Genomic DNA, 19,543 nt, shown 5'->3' with positions numbered 1-19,543 from the left:
GATTCGTACACCCATTTGCCTACTTGGCATTCCAATTTGGATGTTTAATAGATATGCAAAACTTTCCATGTCCCCTATTGAACATCTGTTCTCATCCCATCCCAGTCTCTGCCGTCAAGACATGCAGCTTTGTATCTGTTGGCGTCAACTCCATCCTTGGAGTGGTCAGGTCGAAAATACTCCAGAATTCAAGAGGGAGGTCTCTGAGATCACCAGCAAATAGAACGCATGAGACAGGAAGCTGCTCTGGTGTTGCGTGGTACTGCCTTAGCGTCTCCTACCTGTTTTGACCGTCTGCCAGCCCAGGGAGAACGGGCTCCGGGCCTGCAGGTTGTAGGAGGAGATGGGGCTGTGGTTGTCGGCGGCTGGACTCCAGGACAGTGTGGCTGTGCTCTCGGTGATCTCCTCAACTATCACTATTCCAGGCGGGCCTGGGGGACCTGTGGGCAAAAGGCAAGGGACAAAGTTAAGTACAAACCGTTCTGAGGAGCTGTGGGACACTATTTCCAACAAGGGTCCAATCAGACACTCTGTAATCATCTTCATGAAATACATGTTTACTAATGAAAATTGACAGCAAAAATCATGGGATGCACTTTGGTTTCCATGATATCTGGTGGTACATTAACATAGATTTGATTTTTTTCTGACACTTTGTGCTTGGAGGCAACTACCAATTAGTATCACATTTTACAGCAAAAGAAAAATAATTAGAACCAATATTAACTACGTCTGTTGAAATCAACCACCGTTTCCAGGGACAGCAACAGAGGGTGAGAGGCAATACTATCAGAGACAGAAGTGACCCCATCCTTACTCAAAAGCTAAAGGTTATGGTAATTTATACCAAAAATGTATAAACATGCTGATGTGTGCTATCAAGTGGCTTAGATTCTAAGAGGGGAGAATGAAAGGCTCAGAAATAATGAGAGTAGAGACCAGGGAAGGGCAAAGACCAGAAGTGAGGCACAGATAAAATTTTGTAGGGAATTCAGAGGATGAGATTAGATCCTTTTTTTTTTTTGGAGGGGTAGGGGCTGATGAATCAGAGAATGTTATTTATCTTTTGACATGAAAGGATAGTTTAGAATAGTCATGATCAGTCTTGGGTGTACATTGGCTGTCAGCTTCAAGAAATAACAACATATGATTCGAAAAGAAACATATCTTTGCATTTTTATTTCTAAAATAGTAATTTTAGAATTGTGCTTATTTTTAAACAGCTGTTTGCATTCTAGTGGCTAAAAAACAACGTCAGTTTTCTTATTAGCATTCTTCTCTTCCATAACGTGGATAATTCAAGTTGCAAGAATGCCTTCATTTTGATTGAAAAAAAAAAAAACCCTTTAAATACTGCAGTTATTATTATTTTTTAAATTGGCCCCAATGTACCCTGTTGCTCTTGGGGTTTGGTGGGCATTCTGATCCCCATCTCAGAGATGAGGTAATGGGAACTCACAGATATTTAGTCAATAAACATTTACCGAGTGCTTATTCTATGTTAAGTGTTATGGATGCACTGGTAATCAAATAAAACCCATTCTAGTCAGAAGATACTTGGCCAAGTCTTTTTGCTAGTAAAGGGTGCTGCTGAGATTTGAATTCAGATCTCCTTGTAACGCCAGATCTGTAGAAGCAAGAAGTACACAAACTCTTCTCCTTTCACTGTTAATCTGGGAAGTGGTTTTAACTGAAGGAGAGAAACAAAGAGAAACATGTGTTTGGGAAAGTATGTGGTAGAGACAGAGATGGTATTTGAAGGATGCGTTAGGAACCTTGGGGCAGTCTGTATAAAATGGCCGCCATTATTTTCTCCTCTTCTATTACATGCAAGCTCTACCCTCATTGAAGGGCACAGTCTATGCTTTTACCCCCATTGAATATGGTCTGCCTGTCACTGGTTGACCCAAAAGAAAAGGGTAGAAGGGACACTGCATGACTTCTGAGGTTTGGTTATAAGAAGCTTCACCCAGGTCTCCTGGAATCCTGGTTACAGAAAAAGCCAGCTGCCATGTTAGAAGCCCAATTACACTGAGAGCACATGCCCTGAAGCAGCTCCAGCCAGCCATTTGGAGAGGCCCAGGAGAGGGAAAGAGGGAGGGAGGGAAAGAGGGAGGGAGGGAGAGAGGGCGAGCCAGCTCCTACTGGCCCCGCTGTCCAGCCCTCCCAGCCCAGGCACCTGATATGGAGCGAAAAGGCCTTGAGATGCCTCCAGCCCACGATCCTGTCTGATCCATCCATGTGAGAGGCCAAGCCAGAAGAGCCTAGCTGTGCCTATCAACCACCAAAGCCAGGGGAGGAAACAACAGATCGGCACTTTAAGCCATGGAGTTTCGGGGCAACAGTGGATAACTGGATAACAGATCTTAAAGACAGTTTGTTTTGAGAGCTGCTCATAGATGAGATCTGTAAGGCGGAGCATCAAGTTACTCTGAAAAAAGACTTAAGATTGAGCTACTGACTGCCAACAAAGTCACTTATCAAGTGCTCATATATTGTTCCACTTATTCTGCTCCATTCCATCCATTCTATTTACTCACTTCTTCAAAAAATTTTTTTAACAATTGCCTAAATGCAGGGTCCCATGGGAGACACTATGGAAAATAACTATTAGGTTAAAATAAAATAATTTGCTTTTTTTTGTACTAAAGTTCTATGAAAATGTTTTAAAATTAGTTTTCTAAAAGAAAGACATATTTCTTTTAATAATAGGTAACAGTAATTTAATTTAAAACAATCTTCAGCTTGAACCAAACTACTTTTCTCTATATGTGGCTATTTGCCCAAATGTTGTCTTTGCAAAATAATCAGTGACTGCAACAAAGATTTATGCACCAAGATACTGATGGTGGCTGTTTAAATATTTATAATTACAAAATATAATATACAACTAATTGTCCAATAAGACCGTAATGTTTAAATAATAAATTCTTATAATGGAATATTAGGCAGCTATTAAACTACCTAATATTGAAGACTACTTAATTCCATGGGAAAAGCTCATGATCTAATAAGTAGAAAAAAGTGAAATGCAAAATTGTATGTAAACATAATTGTATAAATGGTAATCTGAAAATTATGCAAAGGAAAAGAATGGAAAGAAGTGCATTAAAATGTACATAGTGATTATTGCTTGATAATGAAGATAAAGGTAACTTACTTGTTATTCTACATTACTTATTTGAGTTTTTTGATTCTGTACAATAAGGATATATCGCTTATAAAATCAAACAAAATAAAGAAATTATTTTAAGGTAAAAAATACCTCCAGATTGCACATGTCTGTGACATCCTAAGTATTATATATTCTAGTCAGCTAAATAAACACTGACTGAGTGGGCGGTATTGGTAAAGCACCGTGCTCCGTGGTAGGTGGGCGGGGACAGCATTCTCAGAAGGACAAGACAGTTGCAGCCTGCTATGTGTTAAAATCTAATGAGGGGAAGCGGATGTGGCTCAACTGATAGAGCGTCCACCTACCATATGGGTTCAAACCCAGGGCCTCCTGACCTGTGTGGTGAGCTGGCCCACGTGCAGTGGTGCTGTGTACAAGGAGCGCTGTGCCACGCAGGGGTGTCCCCCGTGTAAGGGTGCCCCATGCACAAGGAGTGCACCCCGCCAGGAGAACTGCCCCGCGTGAAAAGCGCAGCCCACCCAGGAGTGGTGCCGCACACATGGAGAGCCGATGCAGCAAGATGATGCAACAAAAAGAAACGCAGATTCCCATTGCCACTGAAAAGAATACAAGTGGATACAGAAGAACACACAGCAAATGGACACAGAGAGCAGACAACGTGGGGGGGGGGGAGGTTTAGGGGAGAAAAATTTTTTTAAAATTAAAAAAAAAACCTAATTAGAGACAGAGCTTTTAGGAAAATCAAAAGCCCAGCAGTGATAATGGTATGCTCCAGTGCTTTGGGCATATATTTTACATCTTATAGCATTTATTTCATTGGCTATAATTATTTTCTGAAATTGCCAATTGTCTGAATATCTAAAAAGCCTGACATGGTACTTGGCATATATTAGGTCCTCTGTAAATATTAATAATTTTTTAAAATGAAAGGAAGAAGGAAGGAAAGAAAAGGAGGAGTCTCGTTTTGAGTTTTAAATGTTATATTAAAAAAGTAAAAACACTTAAAAATGTTACAACTATGATATAAAACAAAGACATGTATATATGAAAGTTTACTGTTTTTACTCAAGTTTAGAGGGGAGTGCCAATAAATATGACATAATAGTTCCATTAATGAAGAAATTAAACCTTTTCCTATGATTTAATAGTGAGGCTCAACATGATCAGAAACAGAATATTAAAGTCTATGAGGAGACCATTTCTCTAATTCTTATAAATCCAAAATATTTCTTATGACTATATTAGTGTAAAGATTCTGAACAATTAGTGGTGTGATTTACCTTCTAAAATAGATTCAATACAATTTTCAATCCTTATAAAAAAATGAAAACAAGATTTAGGTATTGATATTAATATTGGTTTATCAATGCTATCAATAGAGAAAAATATCTTTTCAGACATTACCTACTGAATGCTTGCTAGAATTCATTTCCTTCATATACATTCATTATATTAATGAATTAATATACATTATATTAATATACATTAATGTATATATATCACATATACATTACATAATGTATATATGATGTATATATAATGTATAAATACATTAATATACATTAATAAATATATTAATTATAGTTAATATTATACCTTTGGTTTTTAAGATATGTTAATAACGGCCCTATTTTTTGCCATCTTCTGATATTTTTTTTAAAAATCAGGGCATTAAAGTTTTCCTAAAAGGCTTTTGCAGCTAATCAACACAAGGCATCTTTGAAAATAGATTAATAAGGGACAAATGTTTCAGTGATGATAAATGTGTGACAGCAGTTAGGATCTGAGTGGTATACAGATGTCATTCGTTTAGTAGAAATCTCATGAAATTTTATATTTAGCAGTAATGATTCAGTGTCAGATGGGCATTAATTGGGAGAGCACTATTATAAGATCATTAAAATAAATATTTTATTTGAAAGTAGTCAGCTTAGACACACGGACACCGTCTGCTCCTTTCTTCCTACTCAGGACTGCTGAGCAAGTGATAAGAGCCAGGCCGTGGCAGGAGCCGAGCCCCCTGAGGTCGACCGCCCCCGTCAAGCCCAGGCCTGCCATCGGGCTGGCTCGTCTCACTGACCTACTGTGCAGTTGGCCCGTGTCCTCCTCTTGAGACGCCATTGACTTTTAGAGCTGAACAATGAATAAAACAGTTATCACCTTGAAACTCCTACAGCTGTCACTGTTATGCTGGTAATATGGAACAGGTGTCTTTATACAACAGTTAAGAATTATTATTCAGAGTCTTGCAATTTTGAAGTTAATTGGAGTTATCTAGTTCAGCCTTCTCATTTTTCAGATGAGGAAGTAACACTAAAGATAGGAAAATTCCTCTTGTTCCTCAAAAAAAAAATACGGGAGTGGAGGTGGCTCAAGAGGTTGAATGCCTGCTTCCCACATGGGAGCTCCCAGGTTTGGTTCCCAGTGCCTCCAAAAAAAACTGAAACAAGCAACAAGCAAACAAAATGAAAAAACCAACTCAGGGGAACTGATGTGGCTCAGTGGCTGAGCGCTGGCTTCCTACTCAGGGGGTCCTGGGTTCAATCCCTCACCTTGGTACCTCAATCCATCAATCAATCAATGGCTCAAGAAGGTCTTAGGCTATGGGCAGAGAAAGACAAATGTTAAAGGCTTTAATTTATCGTCCCCTGGTGGGATATTTCCTGTTCAAAGCAAATCATATGACAAATTAGTGTGGTGACAAATAGGAACTTGTGAACTGGCCTCTTGCTAAATGACGTCCATTCTCTTTATAGACAACACCAGGAGGTGTCAGGCTTTGGCGTCCTCGTGGGTAATCGGCCAGCTCCTGGGGAGGCCAAATCCTTTAAAGTTGGCACCGACTCACCACACCAAGGCAAGCTGCCTGGTTTCTCTCACTCGGTAACCACATTCTCTGCCAGAATCTGGGACCTACTGATTCAACTAAGATGACTATTGCTATATGTTACTTTTTATGTTATAAATATATTCTTTTTTATTTGACTTGGGGGCTTTCCCACTCTTTTTCTTACAAAGAAGATTTTGGAAAAAAAATGAACTTTACTGGGATTCAAAACATTAAAGGTCTTTGCCCTAAATGCAATAAAACTAAAATAAAAATCTTGATACCAGCTATGCCATGTTAGCCTAAATTAATCCCTTTTTAAGCTTATAAGTACTTTTCTGGGGACAGACTTCTACTTCCAAACACATTGCTGGAGTATGGTGCAGAGAAAGGGAAGCAAGCATGGAAGCGTCCTAGAAGCAAAGCGCTGCCAACTGCCTTTCTAAAACCAACTGAAGGGCAGTTTAGCTACTATCTGGTAAGTTAGATTAATGCAGAGAAAAAAATACAATAATGGAGACCCTAAAGAGTAACTTTTACTTTAATTGTTTAGATCAAGCACATACAATGAACCATTACAGTACAAAGGACCACTTTGTATAGATGCAATTTAAAGATTATGGGTAACTAATGATAAAACATTTCAAAAAAAAAGTTAATATTTAGTCAAGCTAAATAGGCTTCAAATATCAAATTTCTCACTCAAGCTTGAATTCCTTGGAGAAGACTTCTCTGACAGTTCTACTTAGATAAAATCACTTTATTATGTACATCCATTGTAGCATGTACTCTTAGTTGAAATCACAGTGGAAACTTTCAATTTACTTCTGTGATTATTTTAGGGGTGGCTGCTTTCCTTTTTAGATTTCAGGTAGAGGAGGGCTAAAATTGTGCCTGTAGTGGGTTCACAATTGCATCCCTAGTGCCTAGAACAGTATTTAGCACAAACTGTATCAATAGAGGTTTGTAATAAACAACTGAAAGAGTAATTTAAATTTACCCAACAGGCTAGTCTGGTTGCTGACTTAAGAGAGAATGAGAAACTGGTTGAAATGACCACGGGGCCGGCTAGCTCTAACTCCATACGGCAGGCTGGAAGCTGAAAATGGTGATAAAGTTGACGTTGAAGTCCTTTGTCTGAATTCCTCGGGGAAAACTGCCTGGGTAGAAATTCCAGCAAGAGGCAATGCTGAAGTTGTGGCAGAAATTCTTCCCCCTCTTAAACCCTAAATTCTGGCTTTTAAGAACGCTGGCATGAGACTACCCACAATGCTGATGGCAACTCCTTTGTTGAATTATAGATGCAATCAATTACTTACAGATTGCAAATTCTATTTATAAAATATTCTCACTGTAGTAAGAAGTCCAGTGCTTGACCAAACAACTGGACAAGAGTAACCTAGCCAAGTTGACACATGAAATTAACCATCACTGGTAACTGAGTTACAAGTGATAACTGAGAGCTCTTTTCGTTTATGAAGAGCTAAAATTGCAATGATTCCTTGATTGGTGTCAAGACTGGTTATATTACCATAAGTAACCTGAAAAGAGAATCTCCAATTAGATGTAATTATTCCAAACAAACCCCTCTGAATTGAAAAATGCCAAGTAATCTGGGAAAAGGTGAAAGGACATCTAGCCAGTCTGGAAGCAAACAGCAAGGTAGGTAAACACATAATGCAATGACATTTTAAGAATGATTAAAAATGTACCTATAGGGTAATGGAAAACTCACTTTTGAATAGAGACTTGAGACTTATTGGAGATGTACTATGTAATCAATGAAATTCTCTAACCAAAATATTCAACCATGTATTGGAAGATCAAGAGAAGGAATTTTTAAACAAAATCAAAACATTCCTCCTTTACAAACTCATGATTGGATATTCTGTGTGCTTCCCATTGCTACATATTTTTTTTTAAAGGTTGAAAGAGATGGACAAACTACCATACAAAGACAAATAACCACAGATTTAAAAGATGAGGCTGAGCAGATACTGGGAGCCTTAGGTTCCCCTGCAGACTCTGCCACTTTCTAGCCAGGTGCTTTGGGGACTTACTTCATATCTCTGGGACACAGGCAATTATTTAAGATATTGAACTTGGAAGGATTTGTTCCTGCTGGGTTTTTCACTTTGAAGATTCTAAGGAAACAGTCTGATCAGGGTTAGTAGTAAAGATGGAAAAGTGGCTTTTTTATCATGACCAAAAGGGCATAAATAACCAAATGTGCCAAAGGCTAAACATTGAAGACATATTTGAAGGGAGGGAGAGAAGATGGTATAACCTTGATCAGAGTGACAGGAAGATATACAGGTAGAGAAAAGTCGGTTGAGGAGCCTGAGGATCATAAACACCAGGACAAGTCTGGGTAATGGAGAGCCAGGGAATGCTTTAGAACTGAAGGTGGGGTGACACACCAGATGTTGTAGAGGCAGAATCAGGAGTGGCAATGAAACATTATTCCAAAATTTCAAGCTTGGATAAATTGGGAGAAAAAAGTGGTAGAAATTAAGGGGAAGCTTGGAAGAGAATCTCAGAAGTTATCTTTTTAATTTAATGCAATTCATTTCAATTCAAATCAATGCCAATGAAGTTGGAAGAGCTCGTTTGTGGCCTGAAGAGGGTTGAAAAGGTCAGGAATAATCACTGTGAGCAATGTAATGCAGATTCAATAACAGTTGAGCAGTGATAGTGCTGGGTCCATAGGAAATGTAAACCATGAACTGGCAGGGGGCTGAGCCAACACTGTGCCAGTGTTTCCTTAGCTACACTACGTTTGCTCATCACTAGAAACAGGGGCCATCAGGGTTTGAAAGCTGGCCGGATGGGCACCAAGGAAATCACGGATGACCGGTAAGAACTGAATTAGGTATAGCTTGTGAACATACAAATTAAGAAGTGACTGTATGAAACCCAGGGGAGGACTAATAAATGTGGGGAGGCATCTATTGCAGTAGGTTAAAGCTTGTCAGAGGTCCCAAGTTTGAGGTCAGTGAGCAGATGGCTTTGTATTGAGGCCACAAGTTAGAGACCTCACAGATGCAAACAGGGCAAGGTATATGGTGCTGGGTCCTTTGGTGACTGATAGATCAACTGATAGCACAAAAACTCCACTCTTGGGCCCCAAAAATCTTAGGGGACATACAGGACTTTTCTTTAGCTCTCTTATGTAATTTCTTTCCCTTACTCTACATGTAGCTAGAATCTATGATATCAATCATTCTTTGCTATTTTGCATTTAGTTTTTAATATTTAGATGAACATTCCTTGTGAGATTGTGTGTGTGTGTGTGTGTGTTGAAAAGAACAGAGTGTGGAAGGGGGGAAGGAGTTGTGAGAAAATTCGAAGGGATTTAATTAAGGATGTGCCAAGCTTCAGGGACCTGTTTTGTGGTTTTGCCATAGGGAACTCCCCACGGCCCTTTTCACCACACCGTTTCCAAACGAAGTTTCCTTCTGTTTCACTGTCTTCCTCTCTACCTTAGCGACATGTGTTATATGACACAGCAATAGATTTAATATTGTGCCTATGGTTGTTATCTATTCAATTATGACTCCATATTCTGTACATCCTTCCCCATTTATATGATTTTAAAAATTAATTACAATATTTGGGGGAAATTGCATATTCATTCATTCATACATTTAATCATTTGCTCAAAAACAATACTTAGAAAATATCTACTACATGCCAGATTCTGAGGATAAGGCAGTAAAGAAGATAAGGAAGGACCCTGCCCTCGTGCGTTTTACATTCTGGTGGGAAGGAGCCCTTCAAAGAACAACGAATGAGGTCATTTCAGACAGTAGTATGTGTACAAGAGAGAACAAAATAGGATGAAGATGGGGTGGAAGAGGGGTGGGCAACACGAGATAGGGAGCTGAGAGACAGAACCATCCACACAACACCACAGAAGAGCTTTCCAGTCAAAACAAAACAAAACAAAACACAACTAAACAACCCCCATCCATGGCCAAATCCCATGATAACGACTTAGTCATGTTTAAGAAACAGAAAATTCTGGTGTGGTGGAGCATAGTAAGGAAGAGAAGAGAGAAGAGTGACAAAATCAGAAAGGGCAGGAGGTGCCAGATAAAAGGGAATTGAAAGTTAGGGAAAGGGGTTTGGATATTGTTCAGAGGGTGATGGGAAATCATAGGATAACACATGAGAAAAGTCATAGGAAAGAAATTTGAAAATCATGGGATAAAAATGTGATGGAAGCCTTTGAAGGCTGTAGGAAGGTTTGGGGAATGTCTATTTAAATCATTAAAAATATCTCCATTTTCTCTTTGCAATAAGTTTTTGCTGGCAAATGTAATTGTGATAATTTAGTAAATAGCTTTTCCAATACATATATATATATAATTATTGTAGTGTTGTTGCCAGTTTTTTTTTTTTAAAGACTTATTTTTAAAAATTTCTCCCCCATCCCCTCGTTGTTTATGTTCACTGTCTGCTCTCTGCGTCTGTTCGTTGTGTGCTCATCTTCTTTTTAGAAGGCACCAGAAATCGAACCCGGGACCTTGCATGTGGGAGGGAGGCACCCAATGGCTTGAGTCACCTCCCTCCCCTTGTTGTATCTCTCATTGGGTTTCTTCATTGTGTCTTTTCATCGCATCACCTTGTTTTGTCAGCTTGTCATGCCAGCCCGTTGTGTCAGCCCATTGCATCAGCTCGCTGTCTGGCTCATCTTCTTTAGGAGGCACTGGGAACCAAACCTGGGACCTCCTGTATGGTAGGCAGGCACCCAACTTCTAAAGCCACATCTGCTTCCCGGGTCAGCATGATTTTAAGGACAGTGGTAATCTCCAAGGATACTTTGCAGAGTAGCCCCTTACAATCATATTTAGAGTATGGTACTCCTACTTACATTGTAAGCAAAACGCAGGACCCCTTCCCCATGCTGGTCATACATAATTGGCCTTTGATGACATTTACCCTGTTCAGCATGATTTGTGAGCACTGCATGTCCTTAGGAGTCTGAACTCGCTGAGGCTGGATGGGCTGATGGGCGTGATCCAACCGGTCAGTTGTGAGCTAAAGTTACAGTGCCATCTGTGGCTGGAGTATTTAAATGCCATGTCAGACCCTCCAGATCACTGTACCTAAAAGATATTATTATCCGGAACAGAAAAATAAGGTGGGAAATACTACTGTATGTGTTTATGTGAATATATGACATATTAAAAGTTTTACATGATATAGAGACTTCTAAAATGTTTATTTAAGAAACATTACGTTCTGTTTTAGAAAACACAAATACTTCCCAGTCAATTTTCACAAACTTCAGTTGAAGGGTAAATTAACCAACAATTCCAGACGGTGAAGCAGGCATAAAAATTTAATAAAGTTTTACATATGTTGAAGTTATAAGCTCTTTATATATTCCAATACAAAAGTAATATTGTCCATCCATCGAAGGTGATCTTTCTGAAATGGAAAAATAGATATTTGAGATCTAATGTACAAATCGGTAAGAATAATTTAAAATGTTCAATTTGCTTATGTAAAAACTCAAGCAACCCAAAATTAATTACTAAGCTAATATTACAAAAATTCTAAGAACAAATGAAACCCTGTTGGAAAATACCCTATGGGTTCTACAATATTCAATGTACCATGCTTCTGTATAGCTTTCTATAAATCCAATATTGGAGTTATTGTACTTAACTTATAACCCTTCTGCAATGCAGATTAAGATCCAGGAAATAATGTATAGCTATATGGACTTAAAAATTTTTCAGTCTCACTATTAATTTATGATAGTCTTATGACTAATTTTCACAAGCACACCATGAAGTGACTTTGGAATTATTAGGGCAAACACATTTATAAAGCCATTTTCTTTAAGACAGGTGCACCCTTGATAATATTTGGACTAAACTTTAAGTAGGACACCTTCTTGATATGCATTTTTTCCCCTAGAGTATCAATTTGCACTTATTTATTTAAATTTTCTTCCATGATTTTCCTTGATATCAAGAACATTTTTGACAAGATACCTGTCTGAGGCTAGGGACATATTTCATGGTCAAGGAAAAGAATGTAAGTTGACAAATATGTATCTGAAGTCATTAATTTCATATTTTAACTATCTGAACAAACGAATGGTCCCCTGGGGACTTAAAAAACAATAGCTTTTACTTCCTAAGTGCTTAACTTAGAGAATGGCTTAGATATAATGGAGAAAGAATGGTCACAGTGGTTTCTTGATGGCTGCTGGCTGATACTCTGAGGATTTTTGTTACACTATTATAGGTAGACATTTGCTGTTATGCAATGTACCATTAAAGCTCAGCACAGATTGAAGGATGACCGCTGTTCCACGGTGTCAGTGAACTTGGTATGATCATGAGGCCACCATCTAACTCATTCGGAGAAATGGAGACAGTGGGCTCTTGCAGAAGCACTTAAATAGAGCAGTCCTGCAGGATGGGTAATTTGTAACAGACGTTCCATCTAACGGATGGATTACTGGGAGAGCATCTCTAATGCAGACTATCTCGTTCAGTGTGGTTTGATCAATGCTGCTTATTAGCTTGACTTAACATTCTGTGAGTTGAGGTTGCAAGACAAATATATGAGCTTTGATTTAACGATGCAGATCAGCTTGTAAAATGTCTTGGCAACAGTGATTAGGTACTTCAAATGAAGTTTACTAATAACAGTTCTATTTCTTGATTTGGCATGAAGGAAATTGTTATATGGACCAATAACTGGCTGAACAAAACATGTAACTCAAAGAGACTTGTTTTATACCATACTTTTCTGTGATTCATGAACACGTGCATTAGCCAGATCAGAATGCTGATAAATGAGAATGGTGACACTTTGGTATAGATGATTACCTTATAAGTGGTTTGCAAAAAACATTGCTTTTCCTTGAGATTTTATACCTTAACCTAGAATGTTTAGAAATCTAAGACATAAGCCCACAGGAACTTGAAAAATCTTTCATACAATTTTGTTTCAATTCTTTTGATCTTTTTGCAACTGTTCTATTTTACAATTATTTCCAAATCCTTCAGTGCCCTTGATGGTATTTAGAAAAACTTCCTTCTCTTTGTCTTTAATTTTACTTGGCTTCATTGCCAGTTAAACTGAAGGTATGGCAAAGTCTTGTGTAAACGTTCATAGGATCCATATTTATGTGTTAAAAATATTGAATACTGTGATTTAACTTAATTAGATAATATATATTTGGTGTCTATTACATGTGATTTCAAGATGGTGACCATTAGATATGTAGATGGTGATGTTTGTCACTGATATGAAATCAGCACTCTTAAGACTATGACCTCAATATTATAGTCTCATCTATATGTATTATCTAGAATGAAATATAATTTGTATATTTAACTTTTTTTTTTACTCAGTCATAGCCTCTTGGTGAGTTGTTGTAACAGTACTTGAAGCATTTCAGTGTTTATTTCACACATAGGAAATTTCCTTGCACTCTTAGATAGCCATTGCATTTTTTTTTGCTCAAGAATGGTTGTCATCCCAGTGGAATCTTCACTGCATATAAATACATTTTAATGTAAGCAGCCTGCTCCAGGAAACTGATGAAAGATTTCATTGGCTCAGTTAACTGAATATACTGAGATGGCCCTGCTGGTGCTTCCCAGTTTATTATAATGGCAATCAACTGGCAGAGAACACAATTGTGCCAAGTCTATCAACATGTCAATGTGACTCCGAGGAAGGAGCAGCAGACAAAATGCTCCCAATCACTTTTAGAGTGTATCACCAAAGCGTGATCAAGATGGACAAAACAATCAGAATGCTATAGGATGTTTCAGTCCATGGATAATCATGTAGGATCACTTGTTGGATAAATGTAGGCACTTGTCCTGCCCACACAAGCAATGAAGTACCAAGATCTACCTCGTAATCTTAAGGGTTACGGTAATCAGATGCTTCCTAGAGTGAAGAAAGTCAAATGACCCATCTACCACCTACTGAGAGGCACGCAGCCATGTGAAATCTCATTTAAATTTCTGAGTAAGCCTGCAAATAAGGCATTATTCTCCCCATTTTACAAATGAGGAGACCAAGGCCAAGAGAAGTAAAATGAGTTGCCCGTGGTTATCCAGCTCATGCCAGAGTGAGCTTCAAATCCCCACGGGGTTATGCAGACAAGACCAACTTGTGTCCCTTAGGTCAAAAGGGCACCGTCACAGACACTTCAAAAAACTAGGGCCACTTTTAAATTGTGCTCTTGAGATTAAACTAATGTTTACTGAGCACCAGCTATGAACTAGATCCTGTGCTATGTGTTCTAGCTTCCCGAAGATCTTGTTTTTTCAAAGTCAGCAAAAATACAGCAGACTTTTCTCCAGTAATTTTGCATACTTGGATTTATGTACTTCTCTCACTCTATTATATTAATATAACTTTACAGCCACCCCTTTTATTTCCCATCATGCCAGTGCCTACCCACATCTCCCTCCTCCCCTCAGTTTTTGGTAACTCAGCAATGATCAACACATTTTCAAAGGAAAAATCTACTGATACACTCAAAGAATAATGCAGACCCATGTATTTGTGACCTGCCCATTTTTACGATATTGTTTCAAATCAGATTCCCGCCCAAGTGTACAAAATAATAATGTCTACATATTTAAAAAAGTGAAAAGAGACATAATTGAAAGATTTTTACCAAGAGCAAGTCACTTATTCCTTTTTTGGAAATATCAATCTTCATCTGGTGTTGAGCCTGTTTTTTTTTTTTCTCTTTCACTTCAGTTATTCTAACTCATTAGAGAGTTAATTGTCTTTGTAATTCCAAATTAAGGATTCCTTAGTGAAATGGAGACATATACCTTTGCCAGGTGTTACTGGGAGGACAAAATCCAATATGCAGTAAAATGCAGTAAAAGTGTTTTCCAAATAATGCTAGCCCTTTCTCATCACTTGGCATGGACTTTGTATGGTTTGGTGAAGAATCATTCAGAGGCCAGACTACATGGGATTTTACAGTCCACAAAATCAAGAAAATAATTGAGTTGAATATTTTGAAACACAGGTCAAAATAGAACAGCATTTTGGGGGTAGTGATGGAAATGAACTTACCAATTTTCCATTGTTTTTCCTGGAGATATGACAAGGCATTAGGCTGACTTCAGCTCAACTTTTGCTTGCAGCTTGAGTTTTGGTGACCACATTTGGGCTTTTGCTAATGGGCTGTGTAGTATTTTTATGCCCTGCAAAACTGTCTATTCTCAGTTTCTACATGAAAACAAATTACTGCTCCATACTCAAAAGACTTGCTAAAACAGTCTAGGTGACAGACACAGAAAACAGAATGCATTCAGGGAAACAAAAAGGTTAGGTTAAAGAAACAATTGTTTGGTTTAGGCTGTGTCTATACAAAGTATATGAAAAGACAATCAGTGGGATATTTTTCCCAAACAAATGGACAGATAACACATACTCTTGATACTTTGCCCAAATATTATTAGTGAGTTTAGGATAGCCCTTCTTGACATTAAACATAGAGAATGATTTTGTATACCTCTTGTATAATTTGCCCATGCAATGCAGGAAACAACAAATTTCACAGGCTGAAAGAACACCAGCAACAATTGGAATGAAGATCAGACACTTTGAAAAACAACTGTGGGGAAGCAGTTGTGGCTCAACTGATAGGACGTCTGCCTACCATATGCAGGGTCCAGGGTTTGATACCCAGGGCCTCCCAATCATGTGGTGAGCTGGCCCATGCACAGTGCTGCCATGTACTAGGAGTGCCATGCTACGCAGGGGTGCCCCCATGTAGAGGTGCCCCACATGAAAGCAGTGCACCCTGCAAGGAGAGCCACCTTGCGTGAAAAAAGCACAGCCCACCCAGGAGTGGTGCCGCACACACGGAGAGCTGATGCAGCAAGATGATGCAACAAAAAAAGCGACACAGTTTCCTGGTGCCACGTGACAAGAATGCAAGTGGACACAGAAGAACACACAATGAATGGATGCAGAGAGCAGACAACAGGGGAGAAGGGGAGAGAAATAAATAGAATAAATTTTTTTAAAAAGTGCATTTCTTTAAAAAAAAAAAAACCACAACAACACAACAATTGGAGAACCAGCAAGTTGGCTATGGAGTCAGGAGCTCCTAGAGACAGCTCCTGCTACAGGGAGTTAGTAAACACCCAGAGCTCTCTGGAGCTAGCTGAAGCACCTGTTTGGGGGCTCCAGGAGACCAGAAGAGCATCCTGCAACATCCTTGAAGGAATGGAAGGAGGAGACTGCCCATCTTCAGAGAAGACTCATAAGTAGAGGCTCCATGCCCCAGAGGCCAGTGCCATCCTCCACTGGAGGCACAAGCCACCTAGGGAGCTGTTCTGCAACTGGAATTGGAAGCTCCACTTCCCAAAAACAGGGGAGGAAGAGATGGTTGGCCACTAATTTCAGCTACTAATTAGTAAATTCATCTGGCTAATGTATAACCCTAAGAACAGCTGAAGTTTGAACCTGTCCAAATCAGAAAGAGGCTGGGAGCCACCATTTTGACTCTGCCCACAGCATGAGGGGAAGCCAGGCTGACTGAAAATCAGGCTGACTGTAAGGACCATTTTCTTTCACCCAGATCAGCCCGCAGCCCTAGACTAGGCTTCATTCCCAAGTCTGGTGGGCAGGAGGCTGGTGGGTCCTGCACCAGCCTCTCTGGGTAACTGCAGATACCTTTGGCTGGCACAGACTGAATAGTTGGAAGTCTACTGGGGCAACTGCAGGCATTTTGGATGTGCACTGCCTAGATTGCTGCCCACACCTACAGCTCCATTCCTGCCCCAGGTAGGGGAGAAAGGGGCATGATGCTTCATCAGTCTCTCTGGGCAACTACAGTTTAGGCCTGCACAACTTGGATTATTACACAAGGCTGTGGCTCTGCCCTTACCCCTGGCAAAGGAGAAAGTTGGGAGAAGCTTCATTGGTCCCTGGGGCAATGAGGGCAGCTTGCGCCTCCACAGCTTGCAGCACCAACTACATCTTTGGCTCCTACTACACAACCAGCAAGAGAGAAAGGGGAAGAAAGCCCTAAATTAAAGAGAGAAACTGCACCCAGAATAAATACATCTAGTATGCCAAATGCCAAGACACCAACAAAAAATTACAATCCACACCAAGAACAGGAAGATATGGCCCAGTTAAAGGAACAAGATAAGCCTCTGGATGACATAAAGGAGTTGAGACAACTAAACATAGGTGTGTGAACAAATATCTTTAACAAATTCAATGAGATGACTAAAGAGATTAAGTATATTAAGAAGGCACTGGATGAGCACAAAGAAGAATTTGAAAGCATAAATAGAAAAACAGCAGATCTTATCAGAATGAAAGCTGCAATAAATGAAATAAAAATAAACTAGAACCATATAATAGATGTGAGGAAGCAGAAGGATTGGTGAGCTTGAGAAAGGCTTCCAGAATTAAACATACAAAAGAATGGATGAAAAGAATGGAAAAAATTGAACAAGGACTCAGGGAACTAAACAAAAGCAAGAGATGTGCAAACATACATGTCATTGGTGTCCCAGAAGAAGATGAGAAGGGAAAAGGGGACAGAAGGAATATTTAAAGAAATAATGGTAGAAAACTTCCCAACACTATTAAAGGGCAAAGATATCTATGTCCAAGAAGAACAACGTATTCCCATCCAAATAAATCTGAATAGACCAACTCCAAGATACATAGTAATCAGAATGTCAAATGCCAAAGACAAAGAGAGAATTCTGAGAGCTGCAAGAGAAAAGCAATGCACAACATATAAGGGATATCCAGTAAGATTCAGTGCCAATTTCTCATCAGAAACCATGGAGGAAAGAAGAAAATGGTGTGATATATTTAAGATACTATTAGAGAAAAACTTCCAGCCAAGAATCTTATATCCAGCAAGACTGTCTTTTAAAAATGAGACTGATTTTAGAATTTTCACAGATAAACAGAAACTGAGAGTTTGTAACCAAGAGACCAGCTTTGAAGGAAATACTAAAAGGTGTGCTACAGTCTAAAAAGAAAAGACAAGAGAGATAGGCTTGGAAGAAAGTCTAGAAATGAAGATTATATCAGTAAAAGTAACTGAAGTGTCAAGACTGGTGAAAATAAAATATGACAGATAGAACCTACTTTTTAAAAATAAACTTAAGGAATGATGTAAAGCACTTGCATTCAGGAAACTACAACTCATTGTTAAAAGAAATAAAAAAAGACTAAATAATTGGAAGAACATTCCATGTTTACAGATTGGAAGACTAAATATCATTAAGATGTCAATTCTACTCAGATTGCTATTCAATGCAATCCTGACAAAAATTTCACCAGCAGTTTTAAAATAAATGGAAAACATTATTATCAAATTTATTTGGTAGAGATAAGCAGTCCTGAATAGCAAGAGACATCTTAAAAAGGAAAAGTAAAGTTGGAGAACTCTTACTTCCAGATTTTAAATCATGTTACCTAGCTATAGTTGTAAAAACAGCATGGTACTGGCATAAAGACAGACACACAGATCAATGGAACTGAACTGATGGTTCAGAAACAGACCCTCACATCTATGGTCAAGTGATTTTTGACAAGTCTGTCAAACCCACCCAGTTTGGGCAGAACAGTTCATTGCATAAATGGTGTTGAGAGAACTGGATACTCATAGCCAAAAGAAGGAAAAACACCCCATATGCCTTACTTTATACAAAAATTAACTCAAAATGAATCAAAACATAAATATAAAAGCAAGAACCATAAAGCTTCTAGAAGAAAATGTAGAAAAAATCTTCAAGACCTGCTGGTAGGTGGTGGATTCTTAAAGGGGATAAGAGGAGGACTGAAATGGACTACTGATGTTTAATTTATGTAGAAATTTTAATTATTTTTACTGTAAAAGTGTGGAAATATATAGACCTGATGGTAACACATTATAGTAACAGCTGGTTTATAAATAAGTATGTGGCCAAAATGGTAGTCTATGGATGTAAATGTCAATTGATGGAAAGCTAGAAAATAATCTAGGGACTGAATACCACAATAAACCCAGGTAGATGAGAATTGTGGTTTATGGTACAGGTGCAAGAGTGTTCTTTGTGATCTAGAGCATATGTACACCACAATTGCTGGGTGCAATTGTGGAGAAGCATGGGAAATACACAACTGGAGTGACCTATGGACTGTGGTTAACAATAATAATGTAATATTCTTGCTTCTAAGCCAAATATATACTATGTTGATAACAGGGGAGTATGAAAGAAGTGTGCCAAATGTATGCTATGGCCCTGGTAATATTATTATTATCTCTTAATACGTAACAAATATTCCACCGTGGCGTGGTGAGTTGATAGAAGAGTGTTGTATGGGAATTCTGCACATGTGCATGATTGTTTTGTAGGTTTACAACTTCTGTCATAAAAATATATTTAAAAATAATAATAGGGTGGGTTGGGGGAAAAATACACCAAATGTAAGATAAGGACTATAATTAGTAGTAAGATTTTGACAAAATTTTTTCATAATTTGTAACAAATTCTCACAACAATGCAAGGTGTTGGTGGTGGCTTGATGTATGGGACCCCTGTATGATA

The 19,543-nt window shown here is 38.6% G+C and overlaps 1 protein-coding gene across 2 annotated transcripts in view; it reads right to left on the bottom strand.

The window, feature by feature from the left end:
* Positions 1–19,543, bottom strand: part of CNTN5 (contactin 5) — a 1,236,361-nt gene that overhangs the window by 60,737 nt on the left and 1,156,081 nt on the right. For both annotated transcript variants that reach the window (XM_058289033.2, XM_058289032.1), the window contains exon 17: positions 282–440. In XM_058289033.2, coding sequence (XP_058145016.1) covers positions 282–440 — 159 coding nt within the window. The remainder of the gene's footprint in view (positions 1–281; positions 441–19,543) is intronic.

Source organism: Dasypus novemcinctus, chromosome 27 (assembly GCF_030445035.2).
Source record: "Dasypus novemcinctus isolate mDasNov1 chromosome 27, mDasNov1.1.hap2, whole genome shotgun sequence".
NCBI lineage: Eukaryota > Metazoa > Chordata > Mammalia > Cingulata > Dasypodidae > Dasypus > Dasypus novemcinctus.
The sequence above is the reverse complement of the archived record's forward strand: the minus strand, read 5'-3'. Positions and strand labels throughout refer to the sequence as shown.